Source organism: Melospiza melodia, chromosome 13 (genome assembly GCF_035770615.1).
Source record: "Melospiza melodia melodia isolate bMelMel2 chromosome 13, bMelMel2.pri, whole genome shotgun sequence".
Taxonomy (NCBI): domain Eukaryota; kingdom Metazoa; phylum Chordata; class Aves; order Passeriformes; family Passerellidae; genus Melospiza; species Melospiza melodia.
The window spans coordinates 16,159,138-16,177,483 of record NC_086206.1 but is presented as its reverse complement, the minus strand read 5'-3'; the positions used below and the strand labels follow the sequence as shown (position 1 = coordinate 16,177,483).

General features: G+C 44.8%; 1 protein-coding gene across 2 annotated transcripts in view; it reads left to right on the top strand.

Annotated features, from left to right (window-relative positions):
* The first annotated feature begins 1,530 nt into the window (after positions 1–1,530).
* Positions 1,531–18,346, top strand: part of RANBP10 (RAN binding protein 10) — a 63,338-nt gene continuing 46,522 nt past the window's right edge. Inside the window, exons 1-3 of one of the 2 annotated variants that reach the window (XM_063167996.1) lie at positions 1,531–1,735; positions 2,615–2,726; positions 17,635–17,687. In XM_063167996.1, the coding sequence (XP_063024066.1) occupies positions 1,531–1,735; positions 2,615–2,726; positions 17,635–17,687 (370 nt within the window). The remainder of the gene's footprint in view (positions 1,736–2,614; positions 2,727–17,634; positions 17,688–18,346) is intronic. The other variant, XM_063167998.1, reaches the window with a different exon arrangement.

Sequence of the window (18,346 nt, the reverse complement as noted above, 5' to 3'; positions counted from 1 at the left end):
GGGAGCAGTGTCTGCATGTCCTGCATGGGTGGGATTCCCTTCTCCAGGGTGTGTCAGAGCTCACCTTTTTCTCACCAGGAGCTGCAGCTGCCCAGGGGAGGAATGGAAGGAGACAGGAAGCAGTGCTTTGCACCTGCTGCCTGCCACATGTTGGGCTGACACTGGGGTTGGATGTTCTTGGGAATTCTTCAACTCACTGCAGCCTTTCCTTAGGCTGGGTGTATTCCAAACAGTTTGTACCTGTTTGGCAGCCTGGAGCCTCAGAGGCTGAATGTAACTTTTTGTATGGATATCTAAATATATATAACTGTGGATGTAGTTACATATATTTAGATATAAATATTCTCTCAGGGAATATATAAATATTCTCTCAAGGAAGGGAAGATCATTCTGTCAAGAGCACCTGGTGTCAGACCTGGAACCTCAGTGCAGACCAAGAGAATGCAGCTCTTGCCTTAAGTAGGTCCTCAGTCACTCTGACAGTCGTGGCTTTGGAATGATGACAGGGCCTGTTTATTGCTATGGAGACAGGGAAAAAGAATGGAAACATGGAATTAGGTGTGTCATACACAGAGGGATGAACTCATACTAGAAGTCTGCTCAAGGATCTTGTTTCCCTTCCTGCTGGCCATGGCTTCACAGCAGTGGCTCAGTTTTTGTAGTGTACTCTCAAGGCATAATAGTATTTAAATACATACATATATAATAGTATTTATATACATAAGAGTATAATGTATATAAATACTATTTGTATTATATATATAATACTATAAATATTATTGTGTATATATTATGTATTTATATAGATAATAGTATTTAAATACACATATACGTATATATGTATACACACACACACACACACATATATATATATATATATATATATATATATATAAATACATACAAAGAGTGTGTAGCCATATGGATCCAGCTGGGAACGAAGGATCCTTTGTGAGTGGCAGGGCCCCGCCGGGTTCCGTGCGCTGTGTCCTGGCAGCGGAGCCGCCGCCGCTCCCGGTGGTTTTTGCTCTGTTCGTTCTTCCGCCGCCATGGCGCGCGCGCTCCGTTTACCCATCGCCATGGCAACGGCCACGCCCGCAGGACCCCCTCGCGCGCCGCCATAGCTGCCCACGCAGCGCCTGACGCGCGGGCGCCGCGCGGCGGCCGAAACCGGCCCGTGAGCGGAGGCGGCCGGCGGGCGCCTGCAAGCGCTGGGCGGCCCTTGGGCTCCGCGCTGCCGCCGAGCACGCTGGGAATGCGAGTCCCGCACCCTACGGCAGTGAAGGGAGCGGAGGGGAACGGGGACACGGTTCCCAGCGTGCAGCGCGCCGAAGGGGCGGACGGGGCTTTGCGCGCTCCGCCTCTCGGGAGTTGTAGTCTCAGCGAGAGACGGGGACGGACGGACCGGAGTGACGAGGACTGCGCTTCCCGTCGGGCGGCGCGGCCCCATTGTGGGCACGCTCGCAGCCCATTGGCTGCCGGCCGCGGCCGGGCCTCGCTCCCCGCCCGCTGACACAAAGCGGGTCCAAGATGGCGGAGGCGGGCGCGGGGAGCCCGCACGGCGGGGACGCGGCGCCGCCGGGGCCGCCCGAGGAGCAGGAGCTGAGCCGGCGCCTCCGCCGCCTCTACCCCGCCGTCAACCAGGACGAGACGCCGCTGCCGCGCTCCTGGAGCCCCAAGGACAAGTACAACTACATCGGCCTCTCGCAAGGCAACCTGCGCGTCCACTACAAAGGTGCCGGGCTGGGGCGGCGGCGCCGGGTTCGGCCTCGGCCCGGAGCGGGACGGCCCCGGCGGGACCCTCGGCCCGGCCGCTCCGCGGGGCCCGCCGGGCGCGGGCTGAGCCGGCAGCGGCTCCGGCGGCCCCGGGGCACCGGGAGCGGCGCGGGGACGGGCGGCGCCGAGCTCCGGGCTCCGGGAGCCTGCTCAGCCCGGGGCCCCGGCTGGGCTGCTCGGGCCGGGCTGCCGGGGCTCGGGAGCGGAGGCGCTGGGGAGCCGGGGGCTCTCCCCGGCGGGGTGTGTGGCCTTATATAACGCTGTGCGGTGCCGCGGGACCGGGCCCGGTGCGGGCAGAGCTGTTTACTCTGTCATCCTGCTCGGAGCCAGCCCAGCGCTCGGATGGCCCCGACACGCTCCGGGCCTGGGCTTTGGCTCCTCGGGTTTGCACCACAGAGCTGCTCGCTGATTTGTAGTGCGATGTTTTCCTTGCTCGCTGTTGGAGCTGTTCTCCCTACCCACCCAGCGGAGAAGTGATTATTCCTTTTCCAGCCTGGCTAGTAAACACTGATGTCATTCCCTTCTTGTGTAATCATTTTTGTCTTCTCTCTGTGTACATTGGTCTTCAAATTCTGTCTGTGGGGAGGGGGAGAGGTGGTACTGAGAGGGTTTCTCAAAAACTTCTAGTGAAAACAAAAGGAAAGCTGAAATGCTTGTGCTGTAGGAATTGTTCTTGGTGGCAGTGCAGAGTTGTGTATGCTGGTTCTCTGGAACGTGTGCTTTAAATGGCTGGCTCCGTGTAGAAGCAGATCCCTGCTGGCTTCAGACAGCGAGGCTTTAGATCAGGACACGTGAGAGGCCAGATCCCCTCAGTACTCACATTTCTGTTCTTTCTTAGGTCACGGTAAAAATCACAAAGATGCTGCCTCGGTCAGGGCCACTCACCCCATCCCTGCAGCTTGTGGCATTTATTACTTTGAAGTGAAGATCGTCAGTAAAGGTAGAGATGGGTAAGTGCTCCTTGCAGCCCCGTGCCTGGGGATGTGTGCTGGCAGCTCTGCTGGACTCTGGCCTCCTTTCCCGAAGGGTTCCAGCTCCCTGTTCCAGGCAGGCACAGCACGGGCAGGTTTTGTCTCCTGCTGAATGGATCTAAACGAGATGGAAAGCCCTGGAAGCAGAGGCACTGGCACAGCTGTGTCCTGAGCTCTTGGAGATGGGCGCTTCTAAAAACACATTCAGTAAATTTGGAGTCTCTGGTGTGATATGAATTGAAGTAGGTTTTCTGCTTGCTGGCAAGGTCTGATCACTGGTTTCTGGAATTGTGATGCCTCAGAAATGAAGTGAAGCAGAAGGGAGGAGCCTTGAGCTTTATTTTGGACTGCTGCAGTGGTGTTGATGTGGTGAAGAGTACTGGAGCACTGGGGAGAGCAGTAAAGGGGCATTTCTGACAAGGTCTGGAGTTCTCTTGCTAATGTGTATTTAATTTTTACTCATTATGAAGGTGTCAGTCTGCTCTGTGTGGATGACCCTGGCATTGTTTGTTGTTAAAGGATGAATATGGCAGGAATGTTATCTGGAAGGGAAAGCCACACAGGAGGAGGGATTGGGTGTAATTAATTAATCCAGTCCTTCAGGTGTGACATTTGAACTCTGACCAGTTTAGGGGTTGTGGGGAAGGCAGCAGATGTTCCTACTAAAATCCAAACAAAAGTGACAACTTGTTACAGTTGAATTTTTTTGTTGTCATTGTTGAAGTGAGAAGTGGCCTACTTGTAAAGGGACTTGGAAGGATCTCAGTTTGTGCTGCATTTAGGCCCTTGATAATTACTAGGTTATCTGCAAAGGTGGATGCTGGGCTGAATTCCTCATAAATGAAAGGAAAAGACCATCCTTATTCCTTCATTTCACTGACCTGCCTATTAACTGCTTGTCTGTTTTGAAACACTGCCCTTGATTAGTTTATGTAACTGCTAAAACTGAAATAATTTGCAGTGAGCTTCAAGACAATTTTCCAAAGAAATCACATTACAAAAGGTCACTGAACAGCACTTAATCTTTACTGCAGTCTAGATCAATCTTAAAGGGAGATAATGGAATTTTCTGCTTGTCTCCCAAGATCAGAGTTTTCTGTATTAACAATTTATTGTTTTTATTGTATTCTGTAATTACAGTGATTTTCCAGGAATAATTAATTCCAAAGAGAGACTCATATGTGTTAACACAACAACCTGAACAGGAGCTGCTGGTAGCTCTGATCTGAGGTTGGGCAGTGGAGAGGCTTTGGGAGCCTCTCTGATGTCTCAGCCATTCCTGTGCCTTGTTTTTCTTTTGCTGGTGGAGACAGATCCAGCTTTTATCTCGCACAGGGTGGTGCTGGGGATTTGTGGTTGTGAATTTCCACTGTAGCTGCTGCCTGCTGTCACTTGAGAAGGTGTTTTTGTGTATCTCACCTTTAATAGTTTGAATTGTTCCTGCTGGAGGCTCAGTGTGTTGTACTGGTGAACCATAGCAGGGATCTCTTCTGGGGAGGCTCCCCAGTGTTGATTCCATCATGGTGACTTCAGTTCAAAGGATTGAAGGTGCAGACATCTAAAGAAGGGATTGAGGGAATGAAGTTCTCAAGCAGTGGAAGTGGCAAAGCCTGTCCCTAGGGACAGCACTTGAGCAAGGGGAGAGGAATGGGAATCCTTCTGAGCTCATTTCAGAATGGGTGTTTCAGCCTCTGCCCCAGAGCTGGTTATTTGACTCCTGTGTGAGGTGAGGATGTGCAGTTATTGCCTGTGTTCTCCTTCTGGAGTTTGTGATGGCATTTCACATTTGGGTTTAAAATCTGAGTGATTTGGTTTCGAAACAAGGCTTTGGTGAAGGGAATTTCAGGAGGGCTGAGGAGTCTGATTTTGCTCAAAGCTGTTTTGTCTCTGTGCTCAGCATTGTTAGTTTAGGGCACTGCACTCTGGTTGGATACTGACACTTGCTAATAAACAGCAGAAATGAAGGTTTCAGATCAGAAATGGGATGGAAGCTCCCAGTGGCTCTTTATGGAGAATAAGAACCCCAGAACTCACCCAACAGCCTGCCAAGGGATGTTGCCTGTGTGTGACATGCTCTGATAAGAGGCTTCTTGAGCTGGCATCAGGCAGTGCCATTTTGGATTGGTGATGTCACTGTGGGAGAGAAACCTGAGCTATGGAGATGACTCAGGTGTCAGGACCACCTTTTTAACTTGTCCCCTGCTTTTCATTGGACTGAGGGGATTTAAAACCAGTGTGCTCTGGTTCTCTCCTCTTTTCTCTCACCACATCATATCCTAGCAGTCAGAGCACACATCCCTGCCTCCCCCTGTTTGCCAGGCTGAGAACTCCTGTGCTCACCCCAGAGCCAGCACAGGGAAGAGAGAGGGAGGGACTGCAGCAGCACAGACACAAGTTGCTTTCTCCTGCCACAGCTGGTGGAAAAATTTCCTCTTTTGCACTGCCTTGTCTCCCCTGTGCCTTAATGCACCTGCCCCAGAAAGGTGCTTTTGTTAAAGAAGCAAACAAAGTGATTCATGAAAACTTTGCCATAATTGGACTTCTCTGCCTCAGCATTGGTAAAATCCTTTACTGGTGGATATTTCAAAGCAAGTACAACATCCAAAAAGTCCATTTGGTGCATGCAAGAAACTTTTAAGACTGATCAGGTTTTCTTAGTTTTGGATTTTCCACTGCTCATGAGATAAAACCACTGTCCTTTGAGAAGGACAAATGTAATTCAATTTTACTTTTAGCTGAATGGTAGCTATTTTTTATCCTGGTGGATTTAGTCTTAATTGATAAGAGGTCATGTTTATTTACTGGGTTTGTTTTTTGTGCAGTTTTGTTTTGGTTTTTCTTCTGGGAGACTGGAGGCTGCCAGGATACCATTGAAAAATTGTCTTGACAAGGTTTTCTAGGTAACATGGAACAAATCAGATCTGTCAGTCTGTTGATCTGTTGCTGCTTCTTGAGTGGCGAGATGGTTCTTATCCTCAGAGAGCAGAGGAGAACTGAGTTTGCAGTCTCTGGTCCCAGCCCTCCTGTCACCTCCTTGTCTGTGCTGAGCACACAGGGAGTGGTTCCACAGCACTCTGGGATGATAGATGGCAGGGCTGTGGGATTCTGCCCTTGCATTTGCTGTGTGTTTCTACCCCTTCCTTCATGCAGACACACTGCTGCCCTGTCCTATGGAGAGCTGCTTCAGGGAGATAACTGGTGGAAGGCTGGCCAGAAAATAATGGATGATGATTTCATCTATTGATGTCACTGTCAGAAATTACTCCTTTTTTTTCTCTCTTTAAATTGAGGTGTACTTTTCAGGGTTCCCTGTATTAATTGAAGGCAAGTCAGTAAAGGCATGGCCTGAGCTGGCAGACAAAAGGGTAGGATTGCAGCAACCCTCAGTCCCATTCAAAGTGTTGTTGAAGAGTTTTGTTTTAAGACTTGCTGGTAGTTAATTCCTGAGCCATTGTGTGCTTGTCTCCTGAGTGATGTCAGCTGGAACAAAAGGACAAGAGGCAATGGGTCACAAGTTGTGGCAAGGGAAATGCCAGCTGGACATAAGGAAGAATTTTCCTTTGTGGAGATGGTTGTGGACCCAAACAGGATGCCTGGAGAGGCACTGGCATCTCCCTCATCACATTTGCCTGGGGGAGCCCTCAGTCTGCTGCTGCCTGAGAGATGTCTCAGAGTTCCTTATGCTTTGGGCAGAAGGGTGAAGAAAGAATGTCCCAGGGTCCCTTCCTGTCCAAACCTCTCCATGAATCTGTGGATGGCTTGCTTCCAGCATTCCTCAGATGAGCAGATTGGCAGAAATGCCTGTGACTCCTCTGTTCCTGAGCTACCACAAATAACTCAGCCTTTTATCCCTGTGCTGTTCATAGCAGCTCAACCTTAGCAGTATTTGAAGCCCTGAACTCTTGTCCTCTCTCCCTCCAGTACGTGGTTCTGCTTGCTGGTGATTTGTCAGCACATCTCACAGCCTCTGTTCCCCCACTCCATGATCTCTGCTTGGTAAACAGGAACAGGGACAGACTCACCAGGGCAGGGCAGCCAGCCCACAGCTTGGAGGCTGTTGTGACTCAGAAGGACAAGTCATCCTTGTTGTCCTCTTTGTGCTGGCTGTGGGTGACACTGTGTGTTCCTGACCACCACTTTGGTGTCTTGGCTGGCTTTACCTCCCCCAGCCACGTGCTGGGGTTGTGATGGAGTGTGACTGGGGAGGACGTTCCAGAGGCCAGCCCTGATGATGCATGGGTTCTGAATTCTGGCACAAGTCACCTGTCCTGCTGCCTCCTCTCCATTTCTGAGCTGCTCCTGGAACAGACAGCCCAGCAGCCTGTGGATTGCCTTTGCTGTCTTTTCTGGGACTGGTTTGGTCTTGGACAGCTGCTTACTCATGGGTGCTTTGGTGTGCTGCCATCCTGACCTCTCTGGTGGGGACAGAGTGACTCTGTGCAGGCACAGCAAGTGTGCTCTGTGGGCAGAGGAGGTGCCAGGGCAGCCCAGTGGTTTCATGAGGACTTTGAGCCATCCCAGAAACATCTCAGGATGGCTTTTCTTTTTGCCATGGTGTGTTTTTGTGTGCCAGCACTAATGACTGTGTCCTGATCTCCATTGTGCTCACAGTCTTTTTGCTGGATCAGTACCTGAAACAGTGATTTCTGCATTAGGTGGACACCCAGAAAGGCAGGAGAGGGAAGAGATAACCCACAGGGAATGCTGGTAACCTTCTTCCAGCCCCATTCCACAGTTACTGTGAGCTGTGCAGCCTGTGTTGTCCAGAGATGTTCAGCACCAGCTTAGGTTGAGGAGAATTTTCTGGGAGAGGGAGAAAAGAGTTCTTTGAGGAGAGTGACTGAAGAGCTAATCAGCTTAGTCCATACCATAGTTTATGTTAAATCTTCCTTTAGCTTTCATACACAAGTGCCATAAGCCAGACTTAAAAATAGCTTAGTTTCTCTCTGACTGAAAAAGAAAAATAAAGGTCAGATGTGTTGGTTGGTTGCAGTCTGTACATTAGTAACAAATCATCTGCCCCTTTTCCTTGCTTATGTTTCTCCTTGCCAACTTTCCATTTCTCCTCAGCATATGGTGAGTGTGATGGCTCTGTGAAAAGCCTTTTGCTCATGTTCTGTAATGGTTTCCAGATGCTGCCAGAGGCCTGGCCACGGAGAGCTCTGACAGCCCTGGCTGCTTGTGCTCAGGCACCTTGGAGTGCCTGTCTTGGATGTGCCTGTAGGGAGGGGTAAGGGACATTCTATGGGAACTGAGGATTTCTTGTGTGATCCCTGATTTGTTACTGGGAAGCCTGTAAATAATTGATTTCCTCCCCCCTTTTTATTTTTTTTTTTCCATCCTGGTTTCCAAGAATCCAAAACCAGCACAGAGAGGGGGTTGTTCTGATTGCAGGTAGGTTTTGTTTGAATTTCTGCTGTTCTGCAGACACTCGTTTAAACAACCCAACACACAAATAAAGTCCCCAAGTAGATTCCATAAACAGTTCCTGCCTTGCTCCCAATTGCAGATTGCCCAAGCAAGTCCTTCTTGCTCAGCCACCAGCTGTGCCTTGGTGCTCTCAGGTGTAGAGACTCATTTTCTGCAGAGGTTTTGTCAGTTGATGACACCTCACACAAGTTGTTATTTCTTTGTCATTGTTCTGCTACACTCTCCTGAAAGGGAGTAATATTGAGAGCAGCTTTTCAGTGTAAAGGAGTCATGAACTTGGAATATCTTGGAATATGATTTGCACTTGATAGCTTTTTTAATTCCTTTCTTTTTTATCAATGAAATAGAAATTTAAACTGAGTGTTTTATAGCAGTGTCATGGGCCATCCATTGTAATAGCTGAGTATCAATTTATCATTAAAATTATTTGTGAAATAAAGCAATGAAATGGCAGCAGTGATGGTGATACATGACTTGTCCACTTGTGATGTGTGGATTTAGGTATGTCTGAGATCTGAGATTTCCTAGATTTCTGACTGTGATAATTTTTTTTGTTGTTGTTGGAGTTTTTTGTTCAGCTTCTTATGGAATTTTGCACAGTAAAGAAGAAAAATTTTGGGAAGGGGTTATTTTTGTTTGGTTATTTTTTCATCCCCCTCCCTCTGCTAGTTCTGCGTATCTGTTAAAGAATAGGTAAGAATGTGACAAAAGCAAGCTAGCAAAATCAACATCTTTAGAATACATGTAAAACATTATTATGCTCAGTTCTTCAGAATATGTTTGCAGTTAAATCAAATCACGGGATAATGGGAACTAATTATTTACATATTCTAAGCTTGCAGATCTAAGGAATTCTGTTTAATAATAACTTTTGTAAGCTGGATAACTTTTATGTAGGAAAACCTTTTTCTTTCACTTGAGAAGCCTTGAAATGATGAACTGCTGAAGAATTTATCATCCAGTGTGAAGCTTTGACTCTCTCTCTTCAGCTCTCCACTGAAGCTGAATTGTGTTAGTTGTGGCCAGATTCATTTTTTATCCTGCTCTTCTAGCAATGGGATTTACATTGTACCTGTGATATAAGACTGGATCTGTTTCCACACTGCAATCTGCCAGCTTGTTTACAAGTTCTTTGTTTTGATGCCCTGGTGCACATGCAGCCTTTGTCCCTTGTTGTGGAGATGTCAGAGTGTGAAGATCTGTGAGTTCAGTGTGTGGTGCTCTCCCAGCACTCACCCAGCCCGGACTCTGCTGCTGTTTAAAGAGAAAGTGTTCTTATTTCACCAGTGCAGCTCTTACAACTTCAGGTGTTGCTTTTTCTCTGAGATGTTTTGCACAGAATTAACCCTCCCTCCAGATCTTATGTAAATATTGCAGCTACTTCCTTCTGTAATTTCATTAATTATTATTAGGAGGAAAGAACTCCTCCTTTCATAGGAATTGTTACCATCCAAGCCTAAAGCAGAGGAAATTAGCCTACAAGGATGTGAGAATACCCCCTGAGAGACAGTTAGCTGGTGATGGAGTGTTTTCTTCTGATTTGGGTATTGCATTTATATTGTCCCCTTGTTTGTCAGAGGAAAAACAGGGGCTCAGGGTTCATTTATAATCTGTCTGTTATGATGGGCTGAAATGCAAGATTAGTCACCAGAATGAAAGAGTCATTTAAATACTTGCCCTCTTTTGGATGCTTTTCTGTTAGACATTTGTGGTAATTCTTAGCATTGTTTTTTACTGTTTTCCAGGCTTTATTCATGGCAGAAAAAATGTTCTATTACTTAGAGTGCCAATCAAACAATCTGAAGTCCTTTTTCAGTTGTGGAAACCTGTTTAACTTCCCTAATACATTTTCAGTGACTGTGAGCAGTGCCTTTGGAAGTGAGGTTTGTTAATCAGCAGGACAACCTGAACAAAAATCCTTCTTATTCAGTTGGGTGTAACCAGAAGAAATAATCAGAGAATGAGTATCAGTAATGCTTTGTGCTGTTCCCAGACTGTAGGCACCATTTGCCACTGAGATGGTTTGTGTGTGAACTTTGTTGGATATCAGCTGACTTGGAGAACGAGTCAGCTGCCAAGAGTGAGAAAAACAATAAATTGCTGGGACACCTCTGCTTCAGCTGCATTTGCATTTGACCACAGGGTTTGGGGTTCTGTTGGATGTGGTGATGCTTGGGGTAGCAGATGGAGAAACTGGTTATTTGTGACAGATTTTAGTGATTTTACCTTGCTGCTTGTATTTGGCCTTTTCTTTCTTAAATGGTGCTCAGATCAAGTCTTCATCTCTATTTTCCATCTTCCAGAGCTCCTACAAACATTGTTAATCTACATCATCAGTCTTCCTTTCCTGAAGGTAGCACAGGCAAGGGACACTTTGGCCCTTCTTCCAGCTGGCAGATACCACTTGAACGTGATCCTAAAATTAGAAGGGAGCTGAATATGATACCTTGGTCTGTCAAAAATAGCTTTTCATTCTTCCTCTTGTCCTTTTATCACTAATTACTCATAACCACCCTGAGAAGATTTGTTATGTTACCAGATTGCTGCCTCTCAGTTTTGTCCTGCTCACTCACCCCTTCCCTTCCACAGCCTTCAGCTTTTAAGGATTCTCTGCCTTTCCAAGGGCTGATGTACACTGGATTCCTCCTTGCCTCAAGATACTTATAGTTGTTTTTAATGAGCTCTTCAAAATTTTATTTTCTTCCCTTTATCCCCTTCTTTTCAGCCTTGCATAGTTTGTTAGTAAAGATTCTTCTTGGGGAATTGGGATTCTTCCTGGAGCCCATCAGGGCTATTTCTGAAGCACCATCGCAGAACAGCACAATATGCACAAATAAAACCAGAACCTTTTCCACTCTAGAGATTATATTCCCTTATAAAGTAGTTCCAAAATATTTGTTGTTAGACTGAAGAATTGGAGACTGTTGGAATCCAGTGTTTTACATGCCACAGGTAATTTTTCTAAGCAGATGTAACTTGTTTTTTCACTGCCTTAAAACAATGTTCCCCTTCCCCCACCAGAACTGCCACAATGTGGTTCCAAGTGGTGAGTTGATAAGGGTTATCATTTCTAACCACTCTTTAAACCTGGCATGAAGTCAGGACCCACCTCAGACAAGAATGATAGTTCAGAGCTTTGCAACAAGAGACTGTGCAAGTCTCTGAAATGCCACCACTGTGGTGTGTTATTCACCTCTAACTTGATCATTTGGTTTGTTTATTTTAGATTTAACTGTGCATGTTGAAAGAGTGAGGTGCATGATAGCTGGGAGGACAGGATTCCTGCCACATAGGTGTGGTTATTAGAAAAATCTGCAGGATACAGGAAGCCTTTGAGTCACAAACCTGTGGAAGAGTGAGACATCCCTTGTTTAACTCATGGCTCAGCAGGATTGCTTGGCTTTGGCTGAGCCATGTAATAAAATGCCAATCCCAGGCATTTCCACCCTCTGTTGTGTTAATGTTGGTTCACAACTGCTTTGCTGGAAGTCGTGGCCTTCAAAACAAATTATTCAACCTCTCTGCTCTTAACTCTTTCATGTTTGCACTTTGGTGCCTGTTGGCATCCCTGGCAGTGTCATTCCAGCCTCCTGTGCTGTGCCAGGGTGGGGCTGGCTCAGGAAAGAAGAGTTCTGGGCTGGTGGCTGCTACCCAGCCAATGCTAAACCAGTGTATTTTTTACCCTTTGTTTCCCCAGCTTTTAGATGGGCTGAATTTTGTCTTCCATCTGGGTGAACCTCACAGCCACTTGAAAAAATAGTGGCAGGGATTGTTTCACCATCCTGACCTGGTACCTTTCAACAAGTTGAACAATAAATACAGGGGAAACCTGTATTTATTATTTTTACTGTCCTTCTTCTCCTGGCAGAGCCTTAACAAATCTGCCTTGCTAATTGTCAGCTAGTGTTAGAGATGAGCACTCAGCCCAAGTTCATTGGAGAAAGTCTTGCAGCTTTTTAAGGAAGAAATCCTTCCTTTTGTTTCAAGTATACTCCAAGTCCGTGGGCTAATTGCTTTTCCCCTCTTTCTCCCCTGCCTTTTTTTTGCACACAGTGCAAAATTATTATTATTATTTATTTTGCAACAGCAGTGCTTCCCAGGTGCTTTCCATGGACATGATCTTTGCTCCTGGGATTCCTGAAAGTGAAGAATGTAGTTCAGGTCTGCAGGAGTTCTGTTGCTGTGTTCTCCCCTGTTGTACTCAATGAGTTCTTCAGTCCTGCTCTGGAAAAGCCAAATAGATGCAAATCCTGGAATTTCAGCATTGGCCACTTGCTGTCAAAGAGCAGGTCTGTTCTGAAGGTTTTCTGCTGGGTTCACAAGGATTTTTGTGGGTTTGCTCATACAAAGCAGCTTTAAACTGCACAAAAAACTTTTCTTACGTTGTCTTTTTGGCAGGTTCTCTGAGTATCATGTTTGCTCTGGAGAAACATCTTTTGACTCAAAGAATTGCTTCTCATATGGGTGGATTCTCCTTCTGGGACAAGCTAAACACAGCCATCAGTGTCTCCCCTACTTCTGTAATGCTTAGAGCAGCCTCATTAAGAGATCTCTTTGTTTCAGTTTAGGTCAGTGAGATGTTGTCACTCCTGTGAAATAACTTTTCTCATTGTTTTTCAGATGATTTCTGCCCAGTGACAATATATAATTCTTCCTGACTGAGTCACTGCATTTGAGATCTTTTATATCTTTAAGAGTTAAAATTTAATTCCAAAATGCAGTCATCATTTTGATTTTCCATTTATTTTCCAAGAGAAAGTCTTATTGACAGAAACAAAAACCAAATTACATATTTTTTTTTTAAATATACAGATTTAAAATGCAGCTTTGAAGCTATCTAAGACAACCCAAGTTGTCTTAGGGGCCAGAAGTGAATGCTCTTGTGTTTGGATATCACTGTGCTGGAGCAGCCACATGTTGGTGTTCACTGCTGAAGTCCTTGGCAGCTGGGAAGGGACCCAAAAAGCTTTGTGTCTTTGAGCTTAATCTTAGCACAGCCATGGTGCTGTGAGACCTGGAGGAAAAATCCCTGAGAATACTGCTGGGGGTGTGTGTGTGGAGCCAGAATCTTCTGCCATGAGAGCTTTATACCAAGGTCCTTCATTCCTGTGCTGGGGCCAAGGAGAGGCAGGGAGGGGATGGAACAGGCAGAGCTGATGGTGGGGCTGATTCAGGCACAGTTTCTAAAGCAGCCAGTGCTGGGCAGGGCTGAGGTGGAGTAGGAGTCTGGAAAAATTTGGTGCTATGGTAACTGCCAGGGCTGCTGGTGAGTGGAAACAAGGCTGTTCTGACTGAATCACCAGCATGTGTCTGAGTTTATTTTTGCCAGTCTGCTCTATTTGGAATTGGTCTAATGATGCAGCATTTTTGAAGCTTCAGATTAGGTGTGGGGGACATGTCCAAGTATTCAGTGTTCACTGCTCAGAAGATGGTTTTAGGAGGTCACTTTTGCTCAGATTTGCAGATTGCCTATGATGGATAATGGATATAAGGGTATTATTGCCCCCAAAATTATTTTTTCCAGTTTGACACTGGGTGCTGACATTCCTGTGCATCCTTTTTTTTTTAAAGAGGCTCTTTGGATCTCTCAAAAAGGAGCTCCAGTTAAGGGATACCCCACAGGGAGTCTGTCCACATCATTATGGTCTGAAACCAGGGGTGAGGACAGGCAGGCCATAGAGGTTTATGTTGAATGATACTCAATATAATAATTGATTCATTATTAAAAAAAAAAGGCAGTAGTTTGCTCTTGATGATGCCCACAGATACTGTTTAACCAGCATTTGTTGCATACACAAAACTGATTTGGAACATTTGGAATCAGGGAAGTGAGAAGTTGTTTTGCACCAAGAAGTTCAGAAAGCATCTGGTGCTTTTGGGGGTGGTGGAGCTGAGGATTTAATTTTTTTTCCCCCTCCCAATTTTCAAGAGAATAGAGTGGTTTATTTTTTTTTTGCACTGAGGCTTTATTGATCTTAAAGCTCATTTCATCCATTACTTCTGGTACATAAATTGATTGTAGATGATAAAAGCAAAGTAACACTTTCTAAAACAAAACCCAGCAGTCAAGTCTGTGACAATTTGAAGATCTGGATATAAGCTGTGGGCTGTGGAGTTGAAACTCAGCATGGTGAGGGAGTCTGTTTTTATTTTAGGTTGTCTGCAAATTCTGTGTACAGTTACAGCCATTATGGTCTCATTTTTAAAGTTTGTCTTGAGCTTTAAATGGGAGCAGAAGTTGAAGAGCAAAAAACTGTGAACCAGGAAGGTTTGTGGTCATGTTCCTTTTTTTTTTTTAGCAACATATTTCCATGATGTTGTGTATCTAGATTAAAGTGTAATCTTAAATTTAGAATTTATGGAGTTGTAGTGCTTGCTTTTTATAAAAATACAAGCTTCCAGTCGCAATTTAAAGCTATGTTGTCTGAAAATGGAAAGATACAATTGTATAAGTTTTGTATTTGGCTATGTGCATCAGATTTAGCTGTACACAAAAGAAGGGGGGTAATCTGCACAGAAAATAATGAAGTTAAGCAGGATAAGCTGAAGTGGGTGATGACCTATTTTATCTGAGTTTGACAATTAGGTTATTTCCTCTAATTTCCAATGTTTTCCTTATGGTGCAATAGAGAGCAGAGCCCCAGCAGGGATGGGGGACAAAGGGCAGTGCTGCAGCTGGGACTGTGGTGAGGCTGTGCCAGGGCTGCGTGCAGAGGTGCCCTCCCCGCTCAGTCCTGGCTCTGCTCATGCCAGCAGCAGCACACGTAGAGGCAGAGGAGCAGACAAGCACCCTCAGCAGCAAGGAGGGATGGAGCTGGCCCCTGGCCCCGTGCCTGCAGAGCTGTGCTGTGTGATACTGAAAGGAAGGAATCTGACACCACCACACGACAAAGTGGCCACAGTGCCACAGTGCTTTACCTTCAGCTGAGCCAAACAGATCAGGACATAAGAAACATTCCCTGTGCCAAGAGGCACGTCCTGTTCCTTGAACAAAGTTTGTCACAGCCAACAGGTTCAGGAGGTCTGGAGCTTGTGATGTGACCTGGTGAAGTTGGTGGGGATAATTCTGCCAGAGAATGGTCTTTGCTGAGTGTTTCAGACCTGCCAGTGTCAGGGTGAGCTCTCTGGTGTTATTGCTTCAGGCTTAGAGGGTGCTTTCACACTGAGCTGAAGCAATTGGGTACTTTGGATCACAGCTCCCCTCAGGCTTCAGCAGCTGGCAGAGGTGGCACTGAGGTTGTCACTGCTCTCATAGAGCTGAGGGCAGTTGTAGCTGTGGACTGGATCCTGGCTGCTTGCACACATAATTGGAAAAAAGCACATCGCAAACCCCACCATGTTGTAAGGAAATCTCTGTAGCAGCAGAAGACTCCAGACTCAGTAGAAATAGAGAAATTGAATAAGAACTCTCTTATCTGTCAGTGTGACAAGGAAGAGCTGGAGTAGTCCCTGCAGATATAGGAGAAAGTCTTCCATATTGTGCCTGGAAGGCTGTAAAAATATCCCCAAATTCAGTCTATTACAGATGCATGTATGTCAGATGACACTGGGAGGCTGAATTTTTAGATGCCATAAATGCCTGCTGTGGAGAGGCTCTTGTGAGTCAGGGAGCTCATGGGGATGTCACTTCTGACTCGTGCTCTGAGCAGTGCAGAAAATGTTTACAGCAAAGGTGTGTTCAGAAGTTGTTCTGCAGCACTGACCATAATCACTCATCTTTGGTATCCTTTGAGAACTGCCATAAAAGCCCTGCCACTTCAGTATTCATCCAAAACACCACCACCCAACAGCAAAAAAGCCAGAAAACAAACCTTACAAATTAAAGAAGCTTGTTTAAGAATAGCTAATAAAATCAGAAGGGTAAATTCTTTGAGATGGCAGAGAGACTGTTTAAGAAGACATTTTATTGGAGGATCAGACAGCTGATCTAAACAACTGACAAAAGTACATAGGGTTGAGAGGCAATTGGGGTACACACCCCAAGTTTAAATTTTATTCAATGAGAAAATTTGAAAGAACAAACTTTTAAGCTTAAAAAAACCAATAAGGTTGACAAAATTAGTTGAGGGACATGTGACTAAAGGTCTGAAATTTTAAAGAAATATTTTTTCTTCCCAGCACATCAGGGATGGGAAGCAAGCTGGAGTCTCAGGAGAGCTTCTTATGAAGAGCTCTGAAACAGGAATGTTTGGAGGCTCACAAATGCCACTCTTCTGCTTTTAAAGGGTTATCATTCTGAAGTAAAAGAATTAATACAGCAACCATGTTGTTTGACAACAACAAAAAAATTACAGACCATGCAAATTAACAGAAACAGAAGACACAAAATGGGAATGTGCATAAGCATTGCAGTAAGGAAGAGCAGATTTTGTGAAGGTTGGATTTGCCTTACTGTCCTGCTGGATAGGTGCATAATGGTTTTTATGAGGGTGGAATAAACAATCCAGACTTTATACAAATTGGCCTCTGAGCTGCCACTTAGAGTGCAGGGTCAAGCTGTGTCCCACTTGATGGAAAAGTGAGTTCAGTTCTCATCTGCAGTCAGAACATAAATGAAATAATAGAGATCAGGAAGGGGAGGAATAGAAACCAAAGCAGAGAACATTGTTATGCTGTTATCTGTAATAATCACCTTGGGCTTGTGCTGTGTGATGTTGGTGGCTCTGGTTATTCCCTGCTTCTCAAAGAAGTCACAGAACTGGAAGTGTAGCAGGAGCTGAGGTGGAGATGAGCTTCCGTGAGAGCAGCTGAGCAGACTCTGATTAACCAGCCTTGAGAAGAGACCTTTGGGGAGGGGTGTGAATCAGGACTTCAAAATCCTTGAGAAAGTAGTCAGGGAAATCCTTTTCCTCTCTCTTCCAATTTTAAAATAAAAAATAGCTTGGGCAGGAATTGAATGGGGGGGCTGTGGGTATTGCCTTTACAAAGAGCCTACAAAGGTTCAGAAAGTGAGATTGTGTAAAATATATGCTGAACAATGAAAAAGTGTTCTTGGAAAGTACAACTGAGTGCTCTGTCCTCTGCATCCACTGTCAGCTATTTTTGGAGAGAGTACATCAGGCTGGACAGACATCTGTCCTCATGTACTATATCTGCACTTAGATGATTTTTACTGTCTTGTTAATCACCTATATAAATAGTTTTTTTGATATATGAGTAAAAATACCTCACAACTACAAAATTGGAAATTAAACTACTGATTTTTTTTCAGTGCTTTTCCTACCAATTAAGTAGCTGTAGTTGTACATTGGAAAGCTGTCAGTTACTAGAGGAGACTGATGTTTTATCTTGGATTCAATAAAATACATAAGTAATTGAAAATCTTTAGTAATTTTGTCATTCTTCAGTAATTTTTTGTGTGGATTGGGTTTATTTTAGTGCTGTATTTCTGCTGCAGGGAATCTTGTGCTGTGACCATTCTTTTGCTTGACTGATATTCTGTTTGGTTTTTTTGAAGGTACATGGGAATAGGACTTTCTGCTCAAGGAGTCAACATGAACAGGCTTCCTGGTAAGTCACTGTTAAGGTTTGTTTTACAATCTGTGTTAAATGTTCATTTGAAATAAAGATTTTTCTTTATATATATGTATTAGTGAATGTGTGTTTCTATTAATAAAATTGCATTACTATAATTGTCTTATATCTGGAAGCTTCAATATTGAGTGTTATCTTAAATTGAGTTACTGGTGTTGTCAATGCAGCCATGATGGTTTCAGCAGATAATAGAGATTAAAGCTAAACTAATAGGTAATGGGCAAGATGATGAGCTTTCAGACAGGCAAACTATTCTTTGTGTCTGAAAAGTAAGTAAGAAAATAATTTTGCATTTAATCTGTATACTCCACTTGACAAATTTACATGAAAGAATCTGAAAATGACAGGGTAATTGGGCTGTTGTCTTGTCTCTATTCTTTCCTTCTTCCCACTGAAAGACTACAAAAATGTGATAGAGTGATATTTCCAGTTAAGATTGTTGCTTCTTTTGTTTGAAATGTGTGTTTTTTGGTTTGCTGCTAAGTTGGTCAAGTGGCTTCTTTTTAGAAATAAATAATTGGTAATCCTTCTTTGACAATATCCAATTTATTGAGCAAAATAACAATTTCTAGGTATATATTGATGTAGTGACTTCTGTGCCAGAAATCCTTACAACTGGGCTTGAAATTGGAAGT